At 35.0% G+C, this 27,603-nt stretch overlaps 3 protein-coding genes across 3 annotated transcripts; 1 reads left to right on the forward strand and 2 right to left on the reverse strand.

Moving 5' to 3' along the window:
* The first annotated feature begins 1,570 nt into the window (after positions 1–1,570).
* On the forward strand, positions 1,571–3,190 carry LOC145052067 (protochlorophyllide reductase, chloroplastic-like). The gene is made up of 4 exons (XM_078999875.1): positions 1,571–1,726; positions 1,807–1,887; positions 1,973–2,860; positions 2,938–3,190. Exons 1-4 carry the CDS (start codon positions 1,682–1,684, stop codon positions 3,091–3,093), a joined length of 1,170 nt encoding a protein of 389 aa, XP_078856001.1. The 5' UTR covers positions 1,571–1,681; the 3' UTR covers positions 3,094–3,190.
* Positions 3,191–3,200: 10 nt separating this feature from the next.
* LOC145052066 (lanC-like protein GCR2) lies at positions 3,201–5,032 on the reverse strand. The gene is made up of 6 exons (XM_078999874.1): positions 4,770–5,032; positions 4,502–4,680; positions 4,296–4,413; positions 4,111–4,227; positions 3,731–4,042; positions 3,201–3,648 (listed from the first exon to the last, which is right to left on the reverse strand). Exons 1-6 carry the CDS (start codon positions 4,929–4,931, stop codon positions 3,310–3,312), a joined length of 1,227 nt encoding a protein of 408 aa, XP_078856000.1. The 5' UTR covers positions 4,932–5,032; the 3' UTR covers positions 3,201–3,309.
* A 13,629-nt stretch (positions 5,033–18,661) lies between these two features.
* Positions 18,662–20,545, reverse strand: LOC145052068 (lanC-like protein GCR2). The gene is made up of 6 exons (XM_078999876.1): positions 20,257–20,545; positions 19,989–20,167; positions 19,803–19,914; positions 19,590–19,706; positions 19,210–19,521; positions 18,662–19,127 (listed from the first exon to the last, which is right to left on the reverse strand). The coding sequence occupies exons 1-6, from the start codon at positions 20,416–20,418 to the stop codon at positions 18,789–18,791; spliced, it is 1,221 nt and encodes a 406-aa protein (XP_078856002.1). The 5' UTR covers positions 20,419–20,545; the 3' UTR covers positions 18,662–18,788.
* Between the last annotated feature and the right edge of the window lie 7,058 nt (positions 20,546–27,603).

Raw genomic sequence — 27,603 nt, forward strand, 5'->3', positions numbered from 1 at the left:
ACCGGATTTTAAAATATTGGTTAACATCTATAGGTTCTTTGATTTGAATATAAAATCTGTTAACAATTTTATTAATTTAAAGTAATATTAAATAAAAATTTAAAAGTTGGTAAGAAAGACCATGGTCCAATGTCCAAGCTTATTATATCGATTACTAGTTTTTTTGAACAGACTCACTTAGATTCTATAATAGTTGTGAACCTGTGAGCCACCAGTCCTCCAAAATCCTACTTGGACCGGTAGTGAGAACCCGATCTTCAAAATCCTACAATGTTCGACTTGACCAGAGTGGATCACAATTCAAGCACAACTAGAGTTCACTAACTCAGGTGCACACTACTTGATGTGATGACCATTGCTCCAGAATTGGTCCCCATTTTTCAGCAACCGGCGATCCAAGGTTAGTGCTAAGTCGGTCTCAATCTCTGGTCAGTCTAAAGCAATCCCAAATCAGTCTCATCAAACTAGTTGTTTAAGATCACTCGGTTTAATGAGAACGGGCACCTCATAGTTTAATTATTATGTTCGATCAAAAAGTTCAAATTAAAGGAATTTTCAATTTACAATGCAACCACAAATGTAAGGTAAATATCGAAGAATTTGCACAATTCGATATTTTAAAATGATAGTGAAAGAGAAAAATTTTAGGTTAATATAAAGTCATAGTCTCAGTGGATGAGGATGTACTCATGGTCAAAGTTGGTATCATAGCTTTGGAATATTGTTTTTCTCTTAATGACAAGATATTAAATGCAATGTGTATGTTGACGATGAATCACTGCAAAATTACACATATATTAAGGAAGGTTTAATCCATATGGAAAACGAGATTTTAGAAATTCGAAATGGAAAGAAGGTAAGAGACAGTGTCATCATATACTAATAACGATGTCGAAGAAATTGACAACGACTTCATTACCAACACTCAACGACGAAATCTAAGTTGTGTGCCAAATACATCACCAACATGACACCCTTAACTAAGATTACCTCTTTAAGAATTTCCCTAGATATATTGTTCCATTGATATGTTTATTACAAGTTATATAATATTATTCAATAACTTTTATCTTTTTTTATTAATTAATAATGAAGTTGTACATGAAATATTGAAGTTTTATATATTAATGTTATTAGATAAAACCATCCAAAAAAGACCGAACCGAAAAACATATATAACCGGGACGAAAATAAAACTGAAAAACTCAAACCCGCACAGAAAATACAAACATAAAGACCGTGGGATTAAACTAGTCTAGAAACAAGGACAAACGTTAAAGACCCGGTCGGACCGCAAATTGCGAATATGCCCCCAGCCGCTCATACATTAAAATCCTATTCTGCTATACTCCCATAATCCCATTCCAAAGCCCATAACTGTTTGGAAGTAGAAATGTGCTTCGGGCAGAGCACCTTCAGGCCCACCTCACTTATCTGCTAGAAATCTACGATCTACTCTCTCATTGGTTACTTTATATTAAAGTGGAACCCACCAACTTTCCTGATCAATTTTCTTATCCACCACCTCATAATAATAATTAATAAACAAAACAATCCATTTTTTGCACAATAAATCACAAGTGTCTCTCCGTGTTGTATATCCTATATATAAATATAAATACCCCCACACCAATATGATCTATCTTCAACAATCTTAATTAGATATTTACAGATATCTCCAATGGCACTCCAGGCTACTACATCTTCTTTCGCTGTCCACAAGGAGGTTTGCTTGCCTTCCTAACTGTTTACAGTCTTTAATAAATGCTGCTGTTACTTGTTACTCACAATGCAGTACATTTGCAGGCTTCTTTGAAAGACTCCACCCTATTTGGAGTACCACTGTCAACTCATCTTAAAGTCGACTTCACATCATCAAAGAACAGGGTACGAAAACAAATCTTTTCTTTCAAAAAATTCCCATTCAAATTCAAACTCTAGACTTACTCAAGAATTGGAATTGTTGCTACAGAAGGAATTCACCCAAAGGGGAGCACTCAAAACAAAAGCTGTAGCCACCACAACTCCATCAGTCAACCAGGCATCAACCGAGGGCAAGAAAACCCTAAGAAAAGGTACAGTCGTCATCACCGGAGCTTCCTCAGGTCTAGGTCTAGCCACAGCAAAATCTCTAGCGGAAACTGGAAAATGGCACGTGATAATGGCTTGCAGAGACTTTCTAAAAGCAGAAAGAGCTGCAAAATCATCTGGAATGCCAAAAGAAAACTACACAGTCATGCATCTAGACCTCGCATCACTCGACAGTGTCAAACAATTTGTAGCAAACTTCAAACAATCAGGTCAACCTCTGGATGTGTTAGTCTGTAACGCAGCTGTTTACTTACCAACTGCAAAAGAACCCACTTACACAGCAGATGGTTTCGAGCTAAGTGTTGGAACAAATCACCTTGGTCACTTCCTTCTTGCACGCCTACTGCTCGACGAAATGAAACAATCAGATTACCCTTCAAAAAGACTCATAATTGTTGGTTCAATCACGGGTAACACCAACACTTTAGCTGGAAATGTCCCCCCAAAGGCTAACTTAGGAGACATGAGGGGTTTAGCAGGTGGTCTAAACGGGCTTAATAGTTCTGCCATGATCGATGGTGCTGATTTTGATGGAGCAAAAGCGTATAAAGACAGTAAGGTCTGTAACATGCTGATGATGCAGGAATTCCATCGCCGATTCCATGAAGAAACCGGAATCACATTCGCTTCTTTGTATCCCGGTTGTATTGCCACAACGGGTTTATTCCGGGAGCATATTCCGTTGTTCAGACTCCTATTCCCTCCCTTCCAAAAGTACATCACCAAAGGGTATGTTTCCGAGGATGAATCCGGAAAGAGACTTGCTCAGGTGAATATTCCAAATTTCCAATCTATTCCAACTTATAATAAACGATTTAATTTTTAACCAATCTGTTCATGATTTAGGTTGTGAGTGATCCAAGTTTGACAAAATCGGGTGTTTACTGGAGTTGGAATAACAACTCGGCTTCATTTGAGAATCAGTTGTCAGAAGAAGCTAGTGATGTCACCAAAGCACGTAAAGTATGGGAGATTAGTGAGAAACTAGTTGGGTTAGCTTAACTTTGGTTAAAATGTGAGCAAGAATAGGAAATGGTTTGAATGATATCCAGTAATAAAATCACTAGCCATTTAGAGGCTGTTTTCTTCTGATTAATAAGCTTTATGGATTCAACACTTAACCTGTCATATATTAAGATACCACCCAACTTGTAATGTATACAGTCATTCAGCCACTTTACATTTACACATACATGACTTAATGGAGAAAAAGAGTATTTATATCTCATAGGCAGGGAACCTAGCCATGGATGGATCTACCATGTCTAGAAAAAGATAAGCTGCACCTCCGATGCCTTCGAATAGTGAAAAAGGTCGATCACCTCCATGCATTGACCCTTGAGTTATAAGGGTTTGACTTTTATGATAGAGGAAGGTGGCAAAAGCTTTGGCTCTGTATAAGAACTTGATGTCGCCTGTTAAGCGATAAAGTGAAAGAAAAACGTACGCATTGCCACTGATTCCATGACAGATTCCAACTTTTTTAAGCAAACCGCGTTTCCATACCACCTCTCCCGCATCAATTGCTGCCTTTAAAAACTCATCACTTCCAAAAACCTATTAAGATTTTAACAAACTTGAGTGTTTTAGAAGATGTTTTAAGTTTAAGTTTATCAAATATCAATGGTTGAATACATACTGTGGCTGCTTTGGTGAGGGTAAGAGCCATCCCAGTAGCACCAAGGCACCAATCAATGAAGTGATCTGAAGTACTACCTTCACTTGATCGATAGTTTCCATTAGAAAAACGGTTGTTAATCATATAAATAAGTGTACCCTTAACATCTTTCAATTCATCTTCAGTCAACTCCATGTCCATTAAGACATTCATTATCCCTGCTAACCCATGAGCAGCTCCCCAATACCTTTTTCCATACCACTCATACATTAATGGACATTCACTAGTAGACATATTTCTACCAGCCTTGATAATTTCATCTTTGATTTCTCTCTGCAAACGTAATAAAAATCAAATCTTTTTGCAAAAAGAATGTAAAGATGACAATCACAAAGCTTTACCATGTGGGTGGAGGATATAATGTTTTCACCAAGATTCTTGTTAATGAACAGACATGCCCATAAGTAACCTGTTCTACCAAAAAATAGTTCATTTGGGAGATCTTTAGGAAGCTTTATCTGTAACCAAAAACAAAATCCAATTGGCCAAATAAACAAAACAAGATCATCACATGAAAAACTACTACCTTTTTAAATCTTGTCAAATAGTGATTAAACAATTGATCATCGTTGCTTTGTTTGGCCACGACGACACCAAGAGCAGATACACCGGCCTGACCACAGATGAATGTCACAGGGCTGCGACTGCAAAAAACTACCGAATTTTATATCACCGGTTTAATAACAATCGTCTTGCTCAAAAACAGATATGGAAACAGAGAAGAAGGTTAACCTAAACCCAAAAGAGGCAGAATCGCAAGCTTTAAGAATATCTCTACATAAATCAAGATCTTTCTTGTTGTGGGTAACTTTGTAAGCTTTGAAAACGATCGAAGCTGTGCCTAGCGCACCTGTGTACAGCGTGTAATCGGTTAAACGTTTCCCGGTGTTTCCCCAAGTCTCCGACACAATCTATAATTGGGAACATGTGTAAATCAAAAATCAACACAAGGAAGAAAGGGAGAATACAGAAATTAAGGGAATAAAGAAGTAGAAAATACAGTTTGTTTGAGGTCGAAGGCTGCTCGTTTGAGTTGATCGGAAAACAGGTTGTAGGGAAGAGATAGAGTCTTTGTTAGGGGATTTGCAGTGGTTTCAGGTGGCGGTGGTTCTTCTTCTTTGATGAATTCCGGCATTTCATTTGGATAGAAACGATCCGCCATTTTGGGTTGACTTTGCTCTGATTCTTGGAGGCTAAAGTAGAAGCCACAAAGGTTTATTTAGGGAAAATGCTTTCGAGCTAAATTCCTTATAGATTTATGTGTTTTGGAAAAAGGGAATCGAATAATCCAACTGATACAATGATTGTCTTTTAAAAAAAATAATCAGTTTTTGTTTTTTTTTTAATAAAATGATTTTTTTTAAAACTATGAATAAGATGCATATATTAGACCGAAGGGTATCGGTGGATAGTTTCTCTGGCTTCTTCTTGTGGGCCATACAATTATAAAGACCAATAAAGTGGTGTTTTCATTCCAATCAACCTTTAAAAAAGGGAAATTTTCATATATATCCTTGCAAACACTGATAATCACGTATATATCCTTTCAAAGTTTATAATTACTTATATATCCTTCTAGGGATGAGCAAAAGGACCGAACCGGCCAGAACCGGCCCGAACCGGACCGGACCGGGGAACCGGCTTCGGCCAAAATCAAGAACCGAACGGGCCCGGCGGTTCTACCGGTTTCGGTTCTACCGGTTCCCGGTTCCTACCGGTTCTTGTCGTGTCTTCAAATGTTGGAACCGCTCCTTGAAAAATAGCATCATACGGTTCCGGTTTTTGCTGGTTCTACCGGTTCCGGTTAAATCGGTTCCGGTTCCTACCGGTTCCCGGTTCCAAAAATCCACAAAAATAACGTCCCGGTCCCGGCCCGACCGGTTCCGGTTCCGGTACCGGTTCCGGCCGGTTCCCCGGTCCATATGCTTATCCCTATATCCTTCTTAGACTACTAAACTCTCATTTATATCCAATCTTATAATTTAATAAGATATAAATCGATTTAGAGGGTGTTTGGATTGACTTTTAAAATGACTTTTTCTTTATCTTTTGGAAAAAGTCCAAAAAGATGTTTGGTAAGGTAAAAATGACTTTTATAAATGACTTTTTGTATAGAGTATTTTGAGACTTTTTGAAAAGTCACGTATACATGACTTTTCCTAACTTTTCAGCAACTAAAAATTGGAAATTACCAATATGCCCTTATCTACCCTAATTAACGCCACATTCATTCACGTCCATTCACAGCTTCTCTTGTTCTCTCCGCTCAAGCACTCTCTCTCGCATCTCGATCTCTCTCGCATCTCGACCTCTCGACCTGCAACAAACACCGGCGACGCCGGCGACCTGCAACACCGGCGACGCCGGCGACCTGCAACCCCGCGAACAGGTTTGTTTCTATTCAATTTCCGATCTCAGATGTTGCAATCTCTTCTTGTCTATTTCCGATTTCCATTTGATTTCCGATCTATGATGTTACATTTGATATCCGATTTCCGATTTCCATTTGATTTCCGATTTCAATTTGATTTAGGATTTCTGAAATTGATATTGTGTAATTGATTGCTGAAATTGATATGATGTGCTGTGAAATTTATTTGCTGTGAAATTGATTTGCTGTGAAATGTGCTCCTTCCGATTTATTTGCTGTGAAATTGATTTGAGACCAAAATGTTATCGTCATTAGATATTGGATTATAGCAATAGAGTTATATATTTGAACAAAAAAGTTCACATCGATTTTTGTTGCAAGATTTTGGGAATTGACTTTCAAAGTCAACATACAAACAGAATTTCATCATAAGCAAACCCAAATCTGAAAAACAAAACTGAATTTACTTAGAAAATTATTTAATAAATTACAAGAATTTACTATATGTCATATAAAATTATTTTGATTGAAAAACAAAATTGAATTTACTTTTCAAGTTAGCAATAAATTACAAGAAATATTAAAGGGTTTTTAGTTTTTACCATCTTATATGGGATCATGTTGTACATCATTTTGTTGCAAAATAAGCATATTAAATACCATCTTAAATGTCGTTTGTAAGATCACTTATTTATATACTTCATCCACATTACAAACAATACAAGTTTCTCTTTGTTGAAAATATTGGTGTGCCAAAATAGGTTTAAGCGAAATTGACTATATTGTGAAATTGATATGTTGTGATAATCTATTTTTTCTATTTTGATTAGAATTTTGATAAAATAATGAAATCATTTAGAAGGGTTAATGAAATTGGTTTGTTGCTTAAATGTTAATATTATATGTATTCACAGATAATGGATGAAAACAACACTACAAATGTTGACTGTGAAACATCTTTAAAAATGAAAAAACCAAAATTTGGGTGGGATAATCGTAGCTTCATGGTGTTTGTTGATTCGTGTTTGATTGAAAAAAAAAAGGTCGTAAAGCCACTTCCTCCTTTGATAGAATTGGGTGGGAAAATATACAAAGACGTATTAAGGAGAAAACAGGTTATAGCCTTGAAAAAAAACAACTAACAAACAAATGGGAGAACATGAAAAAAGAGTGGAAGCTTTATGACCGCTTAATGAGACTTGAAACCGGACTCGGTGGGACGAGAAGCCTAATAGATGCGTCCCCCGAGTGGTGGGAGGAGAAAATAAAGGTATGATTACTTTTTTTTTTTAATTATTTTAAGTTATGATTGCATATAGATTGAACATATTTGATTTACAATATCTTTTTGTCTTGTAGGAGAATAAAGATTATGTCAAATTTAGGAACACAGATTTGAGCATATTTGATGAGAAATATGCTTTTTTGTTTCGGGATTCTGTTGCCGTTGGAGATCAGACTATGACTCCATTACAATTTCAAAACAATAGCAATCCAAACGAAGAAAATATGGAGGGCAAAGGAGATAGTGATGAAATCAATTTAGATGATGATGAGCCTCTTTTTACTAGTCTCAATGAAAGTAGTTCAAGTAAAAGGAAGAGGTCTAAGTCTGTTTCCAACAACCGTCCAACCAAGAGTAAAAATTCTATTTATGAAGAAAAAGTTGATGCTTTATTGGATGCCATATCATCAAAAAGCACACAAACTTATCCACAAAATAATCCGTCCCCAACAATAGCAGATTGCATGGCCATTGTCATCAAGTTCCCCGATTTTCGTGAAGGGTCCAACAATTTTTCACAAGCCTTGTTTGTCTTCACCAAAAAGCAAAACCGTGAAGCTTTTATGTTTCCAACGACCGACGAAGCCAAGATGGAGTTTCTTAAGTTACTTATGAAATAATGATTTAGCCATATGTGTTATGTTTTGACATTTATGTGTTATCCGTTGACATTATGTGTTGTCCTTTGACATTTTATATTATGTGTTATTGTTTGACTTTATGTTATGTGTTAATGGTTGACATCATTTTATTTGTATTATGTAGGATGGATAGTGATGATTCTAATTCATCAAATGATAATGAAGAATGTGTAATGGAAGAGGATAGAGAATTTGAAATGTTATGTGGATTAGCTTTGAAAGGGATAATACTCGCTCGTAACTTACGTACACCATGTCACACTTCAGATCGCACAGGGCACATGTTTATTACAGAAGTACTAAATGGCCATCGTAGACGTTGTTATGAGTTGTTTAGACTTAACGTACCGGTTTTTAGACAGTTATGCTTAGATCTTGCTACAAATTACGGGTTACAACAAAGCCGAAAAGTATCTATAGAGGAGTCTGTAGGAATATTCTTGATGACTTTGGCGCATGGGTGTAGCAATAGATTTGTGCAAGAATTTTTTAATCATTCAGGGGAAACGATTCACAGGCATTTCCATACAGTTTTGGAAGCCGTGCTAAAACTGAGTGCCGACATCATCAAGCCAGACGCAAACTATAATGATGATGTTCCCGAATATATATTAAATAACCCTCGGTATTATCCAATGTTCAAGGTATTATCCAATGTTTATTTTCTTGGTAGTCAAACTTTAACAAATAATTTATTTATGATATATTTTTGAATTTGAAGGATTGCATTGGTGCTATAGATGGGACACACGTTAGGGCATCAGTTCCACAAAAAGATGAAGTGAAGTACATTGGTCGAAAAGGATATGCAACACAAAATATAATGGCTGTTTGTGATTTTAACATGTGCTTTACATTTGTTTGGGCCGGTTGGGAGGGGACTGCACACGATACAAGAATTTTCAATGAAGCCTTACAGAGACCAGATCTTAATTTTCCCTATCCAACGGGTGGTTAGTATTTTTTTTTTTTTTTTTTGGAATACAAGTTTTATGTTTTTTCTACTTGTTTGAAACGAATAATAAATGTTTGTTTTATTTACAGATAAATATTACGTTGTTGATGCTGGATATCCAAATACGAGAGGGTATCTTGCTCCATACAAAGGCACAAATATTCGTTATCATTTACCAGATTTTCGACGTGGACACACGGCTGCTATTCGAGAACCTCGTGGACCGAAAGAGAAATTTAACTATCTCCATTCATCATTGCGAAATATCATTGAACGAACTTTTGGAGTGTGGAAAGCTAGGTGGGCGTTATTAAGAGACATGCATGTTAATTACAAGTACAAGAACCAAGTGAAAATTGTGATAGCATCGATGGCGATCCATAACTACATTCGAAAGGTTGGTAGGTTTGATGAAGCGTTTAATAGGGCACAACAAGAATCCTACAATCCCGTACGAGGTGATACCGGTAGTGATGTTTATGAAGAAGGTCCAAGTACACGTCGCACGAGCAATGATGATTTATATATGGCAGCGAGACGGGATATTATTGCACAAGATATAATCACATTACGTAGATGAATGTAATATTATCTATGATATTTTTTATGAATTATTTACAATTTGTATGAACGTAATTTTAATATTGTCATGGTCTAATCCAAAAAATTAGAAATATTTTAATTTGTATGAACGTAATTTATATTTTACATTTATATGAACGTAATTCTAATATTGTCATGATCTAATACAAAAAATCCTCTTATAAATTATTTACAATTTGTATGATCGTACTAATTTTAATATTTTCATGGTATGATCTAAAAAATTAGAAATATTTTAAAAAAAATTTATATTTTATATTTTCTAATAAAATGTTTATAAAATTGTAATATGTGTTTAAAAAAAATTTATATAAAATAATATATGTAAAGTAGTAAATCAATGTAAATATGTAAACATGTCCTTTTTTGTCATTTTACATATAAAAGTTAAACCAAACACTTTAACTTTTGACTTTTCCCTTCAAAAGTTAATCCAAACACTTTTTAAAAAATAACTTTTCCAAAAAGTCCTTTTCCAAAAAGTCCTTTTACAAAAAGGACTTTTGCCCCACAAAAGTTAAACCAAACACCCTCTTAATGTCAAAAAATGTATTTAAAAATCAAAAATACATGTAAGTTTACCAAAATACCCTTGCAAATCTCAATTGATCCTCAGCCGTAAGCCATTCATTGAGAACCACCGACAAAACCAAGTTCAATCTCCATCTCGCTTTTTCTGGTCTCCCTCCTCCTTCTTCCCTCTTAGCGCTCTACCGACTACCACCATAGGTAAGCCACAACATTGCCCTTCATGCTCTGCAACTTCAAAAAAAAAGTGTGCCGACCACTCCCCACCATTCTGTCCTAGCTACTTCACCACCCCCCTGTTCAAAAGCAGCACATTCGATCGTAGAATGCTCGGAGTAGCAGCCCTTGAGTCTCGACAAACCACTCCAGCTAACACTGGTAACCAAGGGAACACAATTTTTGCTTCAGCCCTCGAGTTCATACCCTAATTTGATTCAATTTTGGGTTTTTGAAATTGTAAGCTGTAAACGAAAAGTACATGTTTGTTGTGCACTGTACCTGTAGAGGTTTTCCCTCATAGTCAAAATCCTTCTGGCTGAATTTCATTTTCTTTTATTTTATCTTTTTACTATTATTTTATTTTGAAGTTTATTGTATAATTTTTGGCTGTATAAGTATGTACAAGATGGAAATCCAATTATAAAAATACAAGAAAAGCATTATTAAAGTTTCAGCTGATCAACCAAAGATCAGACTTCTCTTTCGCCCTATTCTAGCATAATATCACAGGTTTTAACTCATCAATTACTATTCAAATGTAATAAACAGTCGAATAGTTGGCTTTGGTGTTGTGTAGTTTCAACTTTCAACTTGTTGAAGTGTGCTTGTATCTTGTTTCATGGTATTCAGCTTCTATTTTAGTACATACTATGGATTTATGATGGTGCATATTTTGTACATCTTAGTGTCCTTATCTTCACATGATTGACCAAGTTTTTCCTGCAAATTTGTTTTACGCACCAACTGTTCGACTGTTTCTTCAGTCAAGTCAAGATTTTCTTTTTCAGGAGAAGAAAAAACGAGATTACAGTTAATAAATTCCAAAATCTAATCAAAGATACAACCAAAATTGCTTAAATCAGTAATAGATATAAACCTGTGATGAGAAAAACGAACTTGAATAGTGAAGAAGACATGAGCAGGAAGACCTGATGAAGCAAATGCGATGAATAAGACCCAAACTTCAGTTGACGTATGATTAGGATGTATCACGATGTCGAGTATGTTAAAGGAGAATCACGTGATATGGAGATTCACGTTGCCAAGATTAATCACCATTAATCATGATTTTAATTTAATCTTTTATTTGCAAAAGGGTATTTTGGTACTTTATATGTATTTTTAATTTTTTAATATATATTTTGATATGAAATTGATTTATATCTTATTAAATTATATGATTGGATATAAATGAGAGTTTAGTAGGTTAAGAAGGATATATAAGTAATTATAAACTTTGAAAGGATATATACGTAATTATCAGTATTTGCAAGGATATATATGAAATTTTCCCTTTAAAAAACACAATTTTAGTGTTTGGGATAACTTCACACACCAAATATAAAGGTCAAACTACTTGGCCTCTAAAATTCACAACTTTAGTGATTGGTTGGAATGCAAACACCATTTTAGTGTTAACAAATCACCAATTTAGTGATTTATGGTTAGAGTTGCTTTAAGAAACAGTTCTTTGCTCCTATTAGACCAAAACCTTTCTTTTTTTAAATTGATGCTGGCTCTTATCTCCTTAACATACCACCACCTACTGACCACAAGTGTTGTTCATGGGTTAGTTCTTAAACCAAGGTCATCGCCTTTTAAAGATACGTGTTTTCTCCTCCCAATTTTGGTGGTTTCGAGAAACTCCACCGCTTCTCTATCTTTCTTCCGATCGACAAATCCTAAACGTACCCCATCGCCATTACATCTTCTGCCTATATGTTTTTCCGGCTTTCATGAAAAGGTTTACGCATCGCATATTTCCTCCACCATCGTCTTCACCGAGAAGCCAGCCTCACCACCACCATCGACGTCCTTTTCATCCCTAGCCCAGATAAAATCAAAAGGAAAATCAAAGAAGAAACCACACATCCTCAGCAACACCATCCAACCACCCTCTAAGTATTCCGACCACCGGATGTAAGTAAGAAAATCATGAATTGCGGCCTTTTATCCTTGCGGTTACGTAATTTGTGGTGAAAACAAAGCTTTTACCTCAGATGACGAATTCCTTCACTCATTGTGTTCATTAACAAATATTGCACTCTAACTGTTTGTTGATTTGCCACAACCTATCGAGGATAAATCAGAAGAGGGTTCAGTCCACAGAGGTAATTCAAATAAAATAAAGATAACACATTCAGTGATTCCAATTTTGGTTTTGATTTTCAAAAGTTTAAATAGATTAATTAATCGATTACTTCTTCAGATGTTGTTATTGCTAGAGTTTCAACAAAGAAGAAAGACATTCTAATTAGACCATGGGAAGAAAGCGAGAAATCAAAGAACAGCAAGAAAGCAGACTTACAAGCTGAACCGAAGAAGATTGAGATAACATTTACATCATATCATCAATAATCGATAATGAAATATGTTGAAATAAAATCATGTAATTGAAAAATAATTGTTAAGTACACCCCTTTTGGCAAGATCAAAATTTAGTTGAGCAAGAAGAAATTTACACCTTTTTTGGTAAGATCAAAATCAGAATCATTAAAGGGTAAGTGTAAAATTATTTATATACCTTTATTCCATATATTATTTTCTTAAAATAAGCATAATTTGCCAAAGAAAACACCATAAAAATATCAATCTTCAAGCAACAGGAGCACATTCAACCATTAAATTAAGGGCATTTTTGTCCTTTGTTGCATTCGCAGAAAAGATCAACAGGGAAGAGGTATTTATAATGCCACCAGTTATGTTAAATCTTAATACTTTCTTTATATGGTGTTGGCCACATGCTATTGTTCTATACAATTTCTTGATTACTGATTTGGTTGCTTTGATAAATTCTTAGAAAGGTGGTGGAGATTACTCGGTTTGATTCATAATATTCATATTATTTTTTATTTGCTTATTTCTAAGTTAGAGACTTGGCTTTAAATGTTATATGTGTAACTTCTTATTTCAAGATCTATTGGAATATTCTTACATTTTAACAAAGATTCTTGGCTGTGGAAACTGTTTTGCAGACCTTCAAATGTTAAATTCAACCAAAGCTACATCGATTGCATCATTAAAGGTTAAGGAAGCAGGTTTTTTTTTTTTTTTTTTTTTTTTTTTTTTTTTCATTTTCACTTTATTTTTCGTACTTTTTTCTATGTCATATGGATTGATTATGCTTCACTCGCTTATTATTTGTGTGCAAAAGCATGGAAATCTACTTCATTGGGATCGATTTTGTTTGTTTTTCTACAATTACGATAATATCTGCCTTCGTTGTCGATCATCCCAAGGTATTCCGATCATTTTTTCCTTGACTTTTTTTTATAGAGATGAGTAAGGACTATTTTTTCCATTTATGGCAATGCACTTTCATTTGTGTCTATTTTATCATTTGTAGCAAATCTCATTAAATTAATAAAAATGACCATGTATGGGCTTTTTAGCCATTCATATCAATGTATTTTTATTATATTTACAAAGATTCATTACAATGTCCATTAATGGGGGATTTTATATTTATACCAACGTATTTTGAAATTAATTATTTAATTGGTCTTTAACTTATCTTTTTAAATAAATGGTAGAGCAAATTGCATCTTTTGTGTTTACATTAGACACCACCAAATTCATTTAGCTTAATAAATTATGAATAATTTATTAAGCTAAATAAATTTGGTTGTGTCTAAATTTAGTTATATTTTTTTGTCCCGATTCCATGAATTTATGATATTAAGGTTATATCAATTTCTGATGTTTTTAAATGATGCACCAAACTAATAAAATAATTTATAATTGTAACTATGGTTGTATAAATGGGCAAATTACACAGAATTGCTACGTACCTTCCTATAATTTAAGGTTTATGGATATGTTAGAAATGACTATGACCAAGCTGTATACATGACATCCAATTCCCGACTTTCCCCGAACCGTAGCGAAGCGAGGGCATTTCCCCTAGTTTAAAATTAAATTAAAGATTGGTCATTTTTAATGTTTTTATTTTTGTGTTTAATTATGGTTTACTAGTATTTAAAAAATAAATTCTTAATACTCTTTAACATGTTGCAAAAAGTAAGTTATATATCATCAAGATTTCATTTCACATAATTTAGTTATCACAATACAAAGAGTGAGAAAACAAACGGACAACAAGTTCCCGCAGCTAAACTTTTTTGTATGATAAAATCAAATTTTTTGAAGACTACATCTATAGATCTAGGGGATATAACATTGTTATGTATGATCCGTTGTATTCTATTAAGAAGCTTCATCGTGTCCGGTGCAAGGAAACAGTGGCAAATCTATAACCAAAAACAACATGGTTCCTTATTTAAATGAAAATGAAAAAAATATGAAAATGTAGGTCTTTTAGCAAAAAATAAGCTAGGTCCTAACTTTTTTTGTATATATATTTGTTGTATTGATAAAAAGGTAGGTCCTAGGACCTACCTTGTGAATGCTTAGCTACGCCCCTACGAAGAAACCAAACATATCAAACGCAAATGGTATGAACACGTGTTGATTTTCCAAGCGCGATTTCTCATGTTTTGTGACTTTGAATGTGATAGCTTTTAAAGCAGCATGTACCGCATTGAAACCCCCAACCTCAAGCCTACGAGAGGGGATACTTATGTAAGATCCACACAAGCGTGTTTCCCTCTAACTCATCTAAAAACCAAAACATCATTCAGTCTTAAGAATTGACCATCCTTTTGTCAGGGCAGTTAATCTATTACAAAAAATAATAATTAGATAAACTCATATATGTTTTAAATAATAATACAATATACAAATGGACCCTTACTTTTTCTTCGTACCCAATACAATTTCCATAAATCTTAGGTGGTGGTTGAACCCTCTATCACAAATTTGTCAGCGAACAACATTTCTTTGAACCAACTAAGGACCCCCCATAATCCTCTTTATCGTTAGAAAGTTGTGGTACGTTTGCATCCTTCATAATGGTGATTTTGAAACTCTCAAGGGGGATTATATCATTGATTTTAGTATCATAATAGTTAATACCCATTAGACATTTGTTGATACGGGTTCCCATAGATTTAAACCACAATGCATCTGCTGAAAAATAGCCACCCTCCCATTAACTATTATATATAGTCGATGTGAGAGTCTGGAAATCTAAAACTCCCAAAAACCAGTGGGTCTGCGATATATTGATAGGGATGTAAACTTGCAAAAAAATGTTAGAATTAACTAATTATCAAATAACATTTTCTTATAAGTGATTATTACTTAGGTAATGTAATTGAAATACAAGTATATTGTATCACACTCAAACCAAGTTGGGTAAATGGATCCATCAACTATCTTACACCACTCCTCTATATTTGTGTTGAAAGTCGTCGATACAAATATCCACCGAACATCATCTGATCCTTATCATCAACGAAATCCAGATCATATGATGTGTTGTCAATCAACACATGTAAAATAAAGTAAGTACCTAATTGATTGATTAGTATGTAATGATCACATGTGTATGTAACTTACATCACATTCCAACCAGCCCGAGTCAATGTCCCTATAAATATGCATCTAAAACTCCATCGCTGTTATATAAGTGAGAAACCAGTGAACAAACAGTAGTGAAACATCCCTTTTTCATATAGAGTGTGAATGCTATCAGCTATACAATTGTCCCACGTTGGTGGGTGTTGGCGTGCAACGTCTTTCTTTTTCATATGTATCCATGGGGACCTCAACCATATAGATGTATGTGTTGCTGGATGGGTACGCCTAAGAGCCAGCAATAGCATTTTGTAATATGCCTAGCAGGCCCGGCCTTACATAGTTTTAAACTAAGCCCTTGCTTAGGGCCTCCAATTCTAAGGGGCCCACTTTACCCAAAATTCAATTAGGGACTAACGGTTCGATTTTTTGCAGAACGCAGGCATGCAAAAACCAATCTTGCACGCTGAAATTGAATGCAACTCAGACACTCAACGACTGTTCTTCTTCATCTCTGCCCTTTGATTCTATTCTTTAACGAAGCAAAAACCATTACCACTACTAGTCTTCTTATGATTCTTAGTTCTTTGTTCCTAGATTTGATGATTTAAAAGGCTGAATTCTAAAAAGTTAAAAGGTATGTTCTTATTCAGTTCCTGCTCTGATTCTCTACTTCTCCATAACTGATAATTGTCTATTTTTGAATGCTGATTATCTATGATTATCTATGATTGTGAATTTGTGTCTTATGAATTGTAATATTCTAATAATTTATGATAAATTTTATTACGTTGATTAATCATTAAGTTGAATATGTTTAAACTTTGATGTAGAAAGTAGAATAGTCATGACTGATTCTTCATTCTCGATTAGGCTATTAGGGTTAAATTTTTTATTAGGTTTTTTGTATTGTGAATTTTGTATCAGATTTTTGAGTTATGTTTTCTGAAAAGTTTGGACTATTGCTCTTATTATTGTCGGTCTTAAGCCTCGGATAAAGGAGGAGGGTTTATAACATTAAATATAGTAAATGCCAAAGGGCCCTAAATTTTTGGTTCGCTTAGAACCCCAAAACTGGTTGAGCCGCCCCTGATGCCTAGGGAATCTCTTTTATCTCCAACGAGTATACAAATGGAGGCGTAAGTATATTGTCTATCTATATAGTAGACTTCTGCTCAACTCCGTCAAACTGCAAAAAGAAAATATTATATTTAGTTAAGTTTTTAATAATACACGAACGTGTAAAAAATACATATGTAATTGTTGACGAACCTCATGGTCATGAGTCCAAAAGTCATCATCTTATAAAGTATCACGATCCTATACGCTAAATGGTTGTACAGGGTAACCTTGTTACCCTAAAATCATTTAATAGTTTCATATAATTAAATTATCAACAATGCAATAAGAATGTACCATGAAGTTAAATAAGAATGTAAGCGAGTTAAATAAAAATGTACCACCAACCTATGCAAGGTACCAACATTCTTTGTGACAACCTTATTATTTTATTATTAGGATGTACCACAACTTTGAGTTGTAAAATATGTATTATCATGTGCTATCAACTCCCTCCGAAATTCTGAAGCTCCTTTGTAAGTCCATCATATTATTTTGTCCTTATATCAGGTACACTTTGTGGTGGTAGTGGTGGGTTGGATGCATATAAACATATTCTATCATCTCATTGTGCCTACTTTTGTGGAGACTCATAATTAGATGACTTTGCGATGTGATGACGTGAGAGACGGTGCCCTATGAACATATAAAGTAAGTAAAGTATCGTATTCAATCCATACGAAGCTAAAAGACCACTAGACTGCAAGACTCATCTTTTTTCGACTGCAACTTCTCTATAAGTTTATTTTCCCCCTAACATAATTATAGATCAATTGTTAACTTCATTATACATAGGGGTGAAAATGAAAATTTTATAAAAATAAGCATACCTTTTGAACGTCAATGAAGTTTTCATACCGATGCTTCTTTAAAATCCTAATCTTGAACCATCCCACAACCAAATAGATCACATTCGTTTGTCGGGTAGCAAACAAGCAGCTGAATGAAAAACTCCCGAAAATCCATATCTTAAATAATCATGTATCAAACATATTAGCAAACATAAAACATTAAATTGATAAATAATAATCATGTATTTTACCTTAAAAACATATAAAAATCCGCCTAATATGTCACTTTTTAGGTTTTGTTTCTTTTTCTTTGACGGGATGAATAAGCTTATTGAATATCGTCTCTAGCATATTAGCAAACATAAAACATTAAATCAATAATCATGTATTTGACATTAAAAACATATAAAAATCCACCTAGGTTGTATGTCAATTGTTGAGGTTATGTTTCTAAGCTGAGATCACAATTGATATCAAATTATCTTCCTCTACAGATATCCGCAACACCAAAAAAATACACAGTTAATTACATAAATAACATTACTAATAATATTTATAATTTAACGACATGATACATATTGAAATCATCAAAGTTGGACACCAAACTGAAATACTCATCCTTCACATGTTGACGAGGTAACCGACCATAAACCCCTTCACCAAATATATTATACATACTCGGACTGCATCCTCCTTCGATAACTCATTAGTCATGTTTCAAAGACATTAATAAAATCTTTCAATTTTACCGAATCAGTCGCCTAACCGTGGGAAAGACGCATAATTAGAAGGCTTGACCAGAATTCGAGGATACAAAATATTGATCAAACCGTGAGCCTAGGAAATGGTTTTAATGATATTTGACAATAAAATCACAAGCCACTTAGAGGTTATTTTTCTTTTGATTAATAAGCTTTATGGATTCAAAGCGTATTAACCTATTGTTTCTTTTTAACTTAAAATACATCAATCCAAAAGAACCTGTCATATATTAAGACACCACCCAACTCATTATGCATACATCACTTTATTCAGTCATTCAGCCACTTTACATTTACACATACATGACGTAATGGAAAAAAAAGACATCTAGATCTCATAGGCAGGGAACCTAGCCATGGATGGATCTACCATGTCTAGAAAAAGATAAGCTGTCCCTCCGATGCCTTCGAATAGTGAAAAGGGTCGATCACCTCCATGCATCGACCCTTGAGTTATAAGGGTTTGATTTTTATGATAAAGGAAGGTGGCAAAAGCTTTGGCTCTGTATAAGAACTTGATGTCGCCTGTTAAGCGATAAAGTGAAAGAAAAACGTATGCATTGCCACTGATTCCATGACAGATTCCAACTTTTTTAAGTAAACCGCGTTTCCATACCACCTCTCCCGCATCAATTGCTGCCTTTAAAAACTCATCACTTCCAAAAACCTATTAAGATTTTAACAAACTTAAGTGTTTTAGAAGATTTTTTAAGTTTAAGTTTATCAAATATCAATGATTGAATACATACTGTGGCTGCTTTGGTGAGTGTAAGAGCCATCCCAGGAGCACCATGGCACCAATGAATTAAGTGGTCTGAATTACTACTTTCACTTGATCGATAGTTTCCACTAGAAAAACGGTTGTTAATCATGTAAATAAGTGTACCCTTAACATCTTTCAATTCATCTTCAGTCAAATCCATGTCCATTAAGACATTCATTATCCCTGCTAACCCATGAGCAGCTCCCCAATACCTTTTTCCATACCACTCATACATTAATGGACATTCACTAGTAGACATATTTCTACCAGCCTTGATAATTTCATCTTTGATTTCTCTCTGCAAACGTAATAAAAATCAAATCTTTTTGCAAAAAGAATGTAAAGATGACAATCACAAAGCTTTACCATGTGGGTGGAGGATATAATGTTTTCACCAAGATTCTTGTTAATGAACAGACATGCCCATAAGTAACCTGTTCTACCAAAAAATAGTTCATTTGGAAGATCTTTAGGAAGCTTAATCTGTAATGAAAAATAAAATCAAAATCCAATTGGCCCCATGAACACAATAAGAGCACACGTCATGTTTAATTACATCATCAAATGAATAACTACTACCTCTTTAAATCTTGTCAAATAGTGATTAAACAAGTGATCATCGTTGCTTTGTTTGGCCACGACGACACCAAGAGCAGATACACCGGCCTGACCACAGATGAATGTCACACGGCTGCGATCGCAATAAACTATTAATAACAATCGTCTTGCTCAAAAACAGATATGGAAACAGAGAATAATGTAAACCTAGAGCCAACAGAGGCGGAATCGCAAGCTTTAAGAATGTCTTTACATAAATCAAGATCTTTTTTGGTGTGGGTAACTTTGTAAGCTTTGAAAACCATGAAAGCTGTGCCTAAGGCACCTGTGTACAGTGTGTAATCCTTTAAACGTTTCCCGGTGTTTCCCCAAGTTTCCAACACAATCTATAATTGGGAACATGTGTAAATCAAAAATCAACACAAGGAAGAAAGGGAGAAAACAGAAATTAAGGGAATAAAGAAGTAGAAAATACAGTGTCTTTGAGGTCGAAGGCTGCTCGTTTGAGTTGATCGGAGAATAGGTTGTAGGGAAGAGATAGAGTCTTTGTCAGGGGATTTGTGGTGGTTTCAGGTGGCGGTGGTTCTTCTTCTTTGATGAATTCCGGCATTTCATTTGGATAGAAACGATCAGCCATTTTGGGTTGTGTTCGTTTGGACTTTGGAAGATGTGATCAGATTCTTGGAGGCTAAGGTAGAACCGTAGAAGCCAGAAGGTTTAGGGAAAATGCTTTCGAGCTAAATTGCTTATTGATTTATGTTCTAAATGATTTTTTTTTTTTTTGGGAAAAAGAAAATGCATTTGAATTGCTTATTGATATAATATGTGTGTCGGAAAAAGGAAACAGCTAAATTGCTTCTTGATTTACGTGTTTTGTAAAAAGGAATTCAATAATCTACACGGGCAGAGTTTCGAACCGAAAAACTATTTTTTTCTTGGAGCCTTCGGACTTTCCGGGGCTTCCTTCGGGGCTAAGGGTTTCCTAGGCTTTAGGGGGTTTAGGGAGAGTAGTGAGAGAGAGAGAGAGAGAGAGAGAAAAAAAGTGGAAATGAGTGAGAAGGCCGGCTGCCCTCATATGCCTTTTATAGGTGGGGCCTCGCAGGTACGTTGGGCGTATCGAAGCTCTACGCAGGGCGTACTGCTTGGTTCGTACAACACGTGACGGGATTTCGTTGGTGGTGCGTGGCTCATCTCGGACCGCAGAAGATAGAAGTACGTTGGGTGTTCCGAGCTCCGTACGCGGGGCGTAGTGCGAACGCTAGGCGTCCGAAGGTGTGCTGGGCCTACCCCCTCGCACAGTCTTCGTGATTTCTCACTCCAACTTCAAAAATTCATATCTTTTGTGTACGAGCTCCGTTTCCGGTGCTCCTTATATTCATGCGTAGGCGGGACCGTACTCTACAACTTTCGTTTAGACATTGTCAGCTAATTCTCGACCGATTTTAAATTTATATTCTTTAACAAACCGGGACAAGATTAATCTGTTAAAAACTCATAACTTCTTCATCCGATGTCCGTTTTCGTCTGTCTTTTTACCGTTACGCTACTATTAACGAGATCTTCGATTCTCGTTTAGGTTGTGTCAGCTAAAAACCGCTCGATCGTATATTTGAACTTCGGACTGTGCACTGTTGATCCGAAACTTAGAAAAATCATAACTTCCTCATACGAAGTCAGATTTTGGGCATTCTTTTTATGTATGCCCTCGGTTTAACGAACACTATGACTTTCGTTTAGATTGCTAGGGCTAAAAAGTCATCTATCATAAATTCACTATTTACATCACGCAGTGTCGTGCCGGTTCTGCCGCGAATCTTCGACAAGTCACAACTTCTTCGTTATAACTCGGATTTCGGCGTTCTTTGTATGTCCGGAATCATTGTCATGACCACTACAACTTCCTTCGTAGATATCAGGTTTATCTAACATTTTATTTTTGACGTTTATTTTTATCCTTTATTTATTATATTATTATAAACAAGTAATAAGCACATAATTCACATAATATTCAAGTAATTCATATTTATTACTTTAAAATGGGTTAAAATGGTTGACCTAGACTATTACAACATAATTAGTGCTTAGCCCTGAAACACGAGCGTTACAATTCTCTCGCCCTTAGGATGATTCCGTCCCGGAATCATGCATCAGCAAACAAATGCGGATAGCGACTTATCATGTCACTCTCCGTTTCCCATATGAGGTTCGACCCATTCGAATGTTTCCATCGCACAAGCACTAAGTCAACCATCTTGGGTCGCAACTTCTTCATCTTACGGTCAACAATTGCCTCGTGCTCTTCAATTAGCCTCTTATTCTCATTCATCCTTAACTCTGAAATTTGAATTATGTCGGGAACTTCTCCCATGAACTTCCTCAAATAACACACATGGAATGTGTCATGGATACCATCTAGTTCTTCTAGTAGTTCTAGTTTGTAAGCTTGGTTCCCAATCCTCTGAAGAACTTTGAACTGTCCAATAAACCTTGGACTCAACTTTCCTCATTTCCCAAATCTTATAAGTCCCTTCCATGGTGAGACTTTAAGCAAAACCGAATCTCCAAATTCGAATGTCATCGATCGTCTCTTCTTGTCAGCATAACTCTTTTGACGATCCTGAGCTACTAACGTCTTTTCCCTAATTACTTTTCAACTTTTCAGCAGTTTGATGGACTATCTCGGGGCCCATAAACTTCTTTTCTCCGGCTTAAAGCCAACAAGACGGCGTACGACACTTTTGTCCATATAAGGCTTGATAGAGTGCCATCTTGATGCTCGAATGATGACTATGATGGGTTTAAGCCATAAGAACATCCTATGTGCTCATGCAAACCCTAATGCTTGGATCTAGGTTTCTCTATTGTACATGCAATGTATCCAAGACTTACAATCTTAGATCTAACATATTATAAACTGAAATTAGGGTTTAGAGAATTACCTTTGATTGTTATGTAGCAATAATAATCTCAATTCCTCCTTGTAATGACTTTAGAAAGCTTAGAGTCACAATTGTCACTCCTCTAATGGCTCACAAACACCAAGAGCAAGAGAATGAAGAATAAGGAGAGAGGAGGCTGCCCAAAACGTCCAGAAACCCTAGTGGAACTCTTAGCCACGTTTTTGGGGCTTAAGGGTACTATATATACATGTAGGCTATTAGAGTTTTCAACTAGGAAACCCTAATCTAACTGCTTAAGCCCTAAGCAGCCCATGGACCTTTTTAAATATCCCTTGGACGATTTCTAATGGGTTTCCCCATAGAATTCGTCCAACCTATTATTCTAAGGTGATCCATAGCCCAAATGCAATTATCGTATAATTACAGTTCCAGTCCCTTAAGTTTAATTAATCTCTTTTAGCCACAAAATTAATTATCAATTAATTTTTGACTAATATTAATTAAACAATATGATTTCTCCTTTAATATATTATTCTCATAATATATTAATAAATCATAATTAATCCTTTCTCTCCATAATTCATCCTATCAAGTTGCTTTGGTGAAGGCAACCCAAAAGGACTATGCACCATCCGGTCAAGTACATACCAAATAGTTATGGACTTAGACACTAATCCAACAGTCTCCCACTTGGATAAGTCTAATAACTATTCTGCATATGACTTCAGATCCTGATCTGCAATCGTAGCTTCCAAAAGCTGCTGTCAACTCTGATCTTATCAGAAACGTTTGTCCTTTAGATTAGGGATCATATATTCCTCCATTCTAGATATCGTATAGACGTGAGACATGAATTTGAATCATTCTCTCTATACTGTTTCCTGACTTCCGATTTATGACGACCGACAACAGACTACATTGATCACATCAAATTAGTCTCGGCTTGGCCAAGCGCTTATGTGCCATCCTTAAATCATCGAGGGGCTCAAAGATATCGTTTTTATCCTACTTTGGATAAAAGGAACGGATAAACTTTGATTCAATGCTTGCTTGCACTCACTTACCGAATCACACACAACAATATATTTTATAACACCAAGTTAATGGTGCATTTACATATTATCAATGTGCAACCGACTCGCAAGATACAACTCACACATCTCGGTTTCAAGAATATAAGATGTTATCGTCTCACCAATCATTCGCGATACAATTCATGAAGTGATCCAAGTGAGCGTAGGTTTAATCCAATGCTTAAATCGTATTCATAAGCACTCATGAACGTCGCAGCAAACATTTGCTTATGTCTAATACACTTTAGACAATCCACACACCAATTCACGACAGTCTTTATTCATACCTACTTCCAACATATGAACGACTGTGGTCTATTCGAATAATTTGATTATTCTGAAATAATTAACTATTCAGGAAGTCAAAACATGCAAAGTGAAACACAAGAATAATACTAATCCCATATGGCCCCAAACTCTGGGTATAAATAAAACATTTTATTTAATCACCATATTGATTACTCATTATTTGTTGTTTCGGGTAATCAACTTCTTACTTGAATTATTACTACACTTTTCCCATGCTCTTAGCATGCACACAATGTTTACCTACGGTCCTTACTTTGTGAAATAGATTAAATGAACACATTTCCAATCATACTCATTTCACAACTCCCAATCCCTTTCACAAGTGTAAGAATATCAAATTCTTGCTACTTATAGAATATGCTAGATTCTAACATTTTATGCAATGATCCTTTCGTAACGTCATAGCACAAAAATCACAATGACTATTGCCAATGAAATTACAAAGTCCTCTATTTGAGATTGTTACAATACAACTCCATAGACATGATGTCTCTCACTCAAAGTACATTCCTTTGAACATCCTTTTGCATAAAATTTTCTAATCTAGACATAGACTCTCAATATCCAACTCCTAATATGGAAACATTTCCATATTTGCCATATGACAACTTATTCTTAATAGAATCTTATCTATTCATAATAATGTCGATATGGTCCATCCAATACCATACTTCCAACTACTCACAAGCGACCAATCCTCAGCGAGCTTTGGATCATCCTTTGATAGTTGTTTAATTATCTTAGTCAAAACCGATTCTTGTCCTTTTTCCCTCTAAATGCGCTAGACATTTGGAAAATTGTTAGAATGGTCAAATATTATAGCATTTGCAATCAATCCTATACCCGAAGCGTATGGGACACGATGCATAATGTCTTACATAAAGATACGATACTTTATCAATCTTTTGCCATAATATTTTATGTGTCACGTTCTCACAATTCGAACTATGAAGAGGGATGCCATAATCATAATCGAAATTTGAGAACGCACTACGTATCCTTGACTAAATTTATTAACATTCCACAACCTAAGCCTTTAGATTTGAAATGAAGCATAATATTCTCTCCCTTAATTATAGCAAAACAACTATTCAACCATTACGACTTTGCAAAGTGTAACTCTTGTTTTCTATAATTAATGTTGCTAACTTGCAATACTTGCCATAATAATCACACAAGCACAACATTTATGCTCCCACTATCATGATGATTATTATCATATAAGCATAACACTTATGCTCCCACTAGCTTTGACATGTATTCAAAAAACAGCTTAACTTCCAAAAAAAACAATACCTATTGAATTTCTTAAGTTCATATTTCTAATACTTAATGCTTTGATAATCCTTTATCTAAGCTCCTCAAACTTATACACCTTTGCCTTAGATAGCTCATATGTGTGTCTAAACAATTCAGACAATTGCCAAATCTCACAATTCGAATCATGGAAAGGGATACCGTAACCATAATCGAATTTGAGAATACAATTTTCACAATCACTATCTTCTTAAAATCTCTCTTAGTGAAAGCATTTCCTCACAGTCATTTTCATGAAGGAGGGAATCTTATGACACTTAGATTTTAATGGTGTATGTGTTCCTATCCATGCGAATATGTCAAAACCAAGGTTTGCGACAAATTCAAACTCATATGGACCGAATTTTCTCAATCATGATTTCTTGCGTTATGGTAACACGAGTGCCCACCATGTCTTCCAAGTAATTAAGCAGCTGACCCTTTCCTATCAATGTACTTTCCATTGATCAAGGTGCTTGCATTTTATGCGTTCAAATGAGAACTCATAGAACTCACATGCATAAATAACTCAATTGGAACGGCATAGAAACAAGATAGTGTCAACACGATAGGTTGTAAACCTCAAGTCGTGTGCTAGTGATGATCGGTAAGGTTTATTCTTGATTAGTTCTTGAAACTTTTCAAGACCATTAAGACTCCTACTAACTCCTTGACATATAGGATTCTCTTGTCATGAAACATTTCTTGACAAAAACAAATATTCAAGAGTTAGTGCAGTTCTTATCAAGACAAAACATTTCACAAAATTGGTCCTAGTTGGTGTTTGTCTTATCCAAGACATCACAACTTTCCAATTTCAAATGTGCAAGAATAAGAAAACCTTTTTCAAATTCCACATTTGATTAATGTTATAAACCTTCTTAAGACTTGTCACACAATGTCACAATCTTAACTCTAAGACTTGTTTTGGAACGAAGTATGATTGACTTCTTGATTTAACCATTTCTTCAACTCTTGATTCCTCTTCTCAGACATACAATTGTACTAAGACTCACTTAGAGGATCAATTGAGATATGGTTCTTAATCATTAAGACCTATCATAAAACATAATAAAAGGTACTCTCCCTTCTTCTTAGAATAGAGAAACTTTTATCTTTCTGCCTACTTGATTGTTCTTATTCGTCCTGCTATTGATTAAACTCTTTCAATCAATTCAGAACTACACTTAATGTTATAAGTATAATCATATTTACTAAACCTTTAGTAAATCATGACGAATATCTTTGTTACTTTTGTGGTGGACTTGATCAACACACAACTTTGTGTACTCGATCTCCTAGTCCTTCACTTGACACTTTGTCAACGAATTAGTCTAATTTCCAAATATGAAATTTCTCATTCATCATGCAACCAAGTTGCATGATTCCAAGTTTCTGTCCAATTGAAACTTGGGCAATGAGAAACTCTCCCTATTTGGTAAATTCTCGACATTTCCACAAATAACATAATTAAGAATCAAATCCATTACTGCTAATAATAAAAACATTCAAACATCAATTTTTCATACACGCCATTGCAAGGATAAATAAATAATATAAAATCAAAATTTATTTTATTGCGGAAAAATTTGTCCTTACAATGCAATTCATTGAAAAACTATGCTAATACATATTTCTTAGCAATCTTATTCTAACTCCAAGTAATAGCTCAAGAATCTAATCTTCAAGTAATGCGATCGAAATCCATTTCTTCACGATTAGATTCCGCTCACTTCTTCCCTTAAGCTTCCTCTCTTTTCTTCGATCCTACAAAACATCAATTGTAATCTTATCACATTATGTATTAAGAATCTATAATAGGAACTTAAAAGAGTTAGTTAATGGATTTTACCTAAAGTAGAGCCACACATTTTGAGTCTCCTGTCTCTTAGATCTCTTAGGTAAATAGGGCAGCTTCATCTCCAATGCCCCTTCTCTTGGCAATAAAAGCAAATTGACTCTTTTGGAACAGCACATGGAACTAATTCAGACTTTGCCTTTCTCTTATGATCAAACTTTTCGATCATGGCATGCCTTTCGTTGCCATTGCCTATATCTGTAGAGGTCTGGAAGGCAGATTCACCAATTAACTTTGCTTTTCTAGTATGCCAAACCATCGTTGATTTAGCAGCTATAAGCATGTAGGTGAGATCTATAAGGGTCACATCGTGGTTCATCATATAGTACTCTCTTACGAACTCACTATACGAGTTAGGAAGTGACTGAAGAACCCAGTCAACAGCC

The sequence above is a fragment of the Lactuca serriola genome, chromosome 5 (assembly GCF_051521515.1).
Source record: "Lactuca serriola cultivar US96UC23 chromosome 5, Lser_US96UC23_V15, whole genome shotgun sequence".
Lineage (NCBI taxonomy): Eukaryota > Viridiplantae > Streptophyta > Magnoliopsida > Asterales > Asteraceae > Lactuca > Lactuca serriola.

Coding starts and splice junctions, on each gene's coding strand:
- LOC145052066 (XM_078999874.1), bottom strand. CDS start 4,931: ATGGCGGATCGTTTCTATCCAAATGAAATGCCGGAATTCATCAAAGAA. Junction 4,414..4,501: donor TCTGCCTCTTTTGGGTTTAG/GTTAACCTTCTT, acceptor AGTTTTTTGCAG/TCGCAGCCCTGTGACATTCA. Junction 4,228..4,295: donor ATTTGACAAGATTTAAAAAG/GTAGTAGTTTTT, acceptor TTTTGGTTACAG/ATAAAGCTTCCTAAAGATCT.
- LOC145052068 (XM_078999876.1), bottom strand. CDS start 20,418: ATGGCTGATCGTTTCTATCCAAATGAAATGCCGGAATTCATCAAAGAA. Junction 20,168..20,256: donor CCTTCGACCTCAAAGACACT/GTATTTTCTACT, acceptor TCCCAATTATAG/ATTGTGTTGGAAACTTGGGG. Junction 19,915..19,988: donor TCCGCCTCTGTTGGCTCTAG/GTTTACATTATT, acceptor TTGCGATCGCAG/CCGTGTGACATTCATCTGTG.
- LOC145052067 (XM_078999875.1), top strand. CDS start 1,682: ATGGCACTCCAGGCTACTACATCTTCTTTCGCTGTCCACAAGGAG. Junction 1,727..1,806: donor CTTTCGCTGTCCACAAGGAG/GTTTGCTTGCCT, acceptor GTACATTTGCAG/GCTTCTTTGAAAGACTCCAC. Junction 2,861..2,937: donor CCGGAAAGAGACTTGCTCAG/GTGAATATTCCA, acceptor TTCATGATTTAG/GTTGTGAGTGATCCAAGTTT.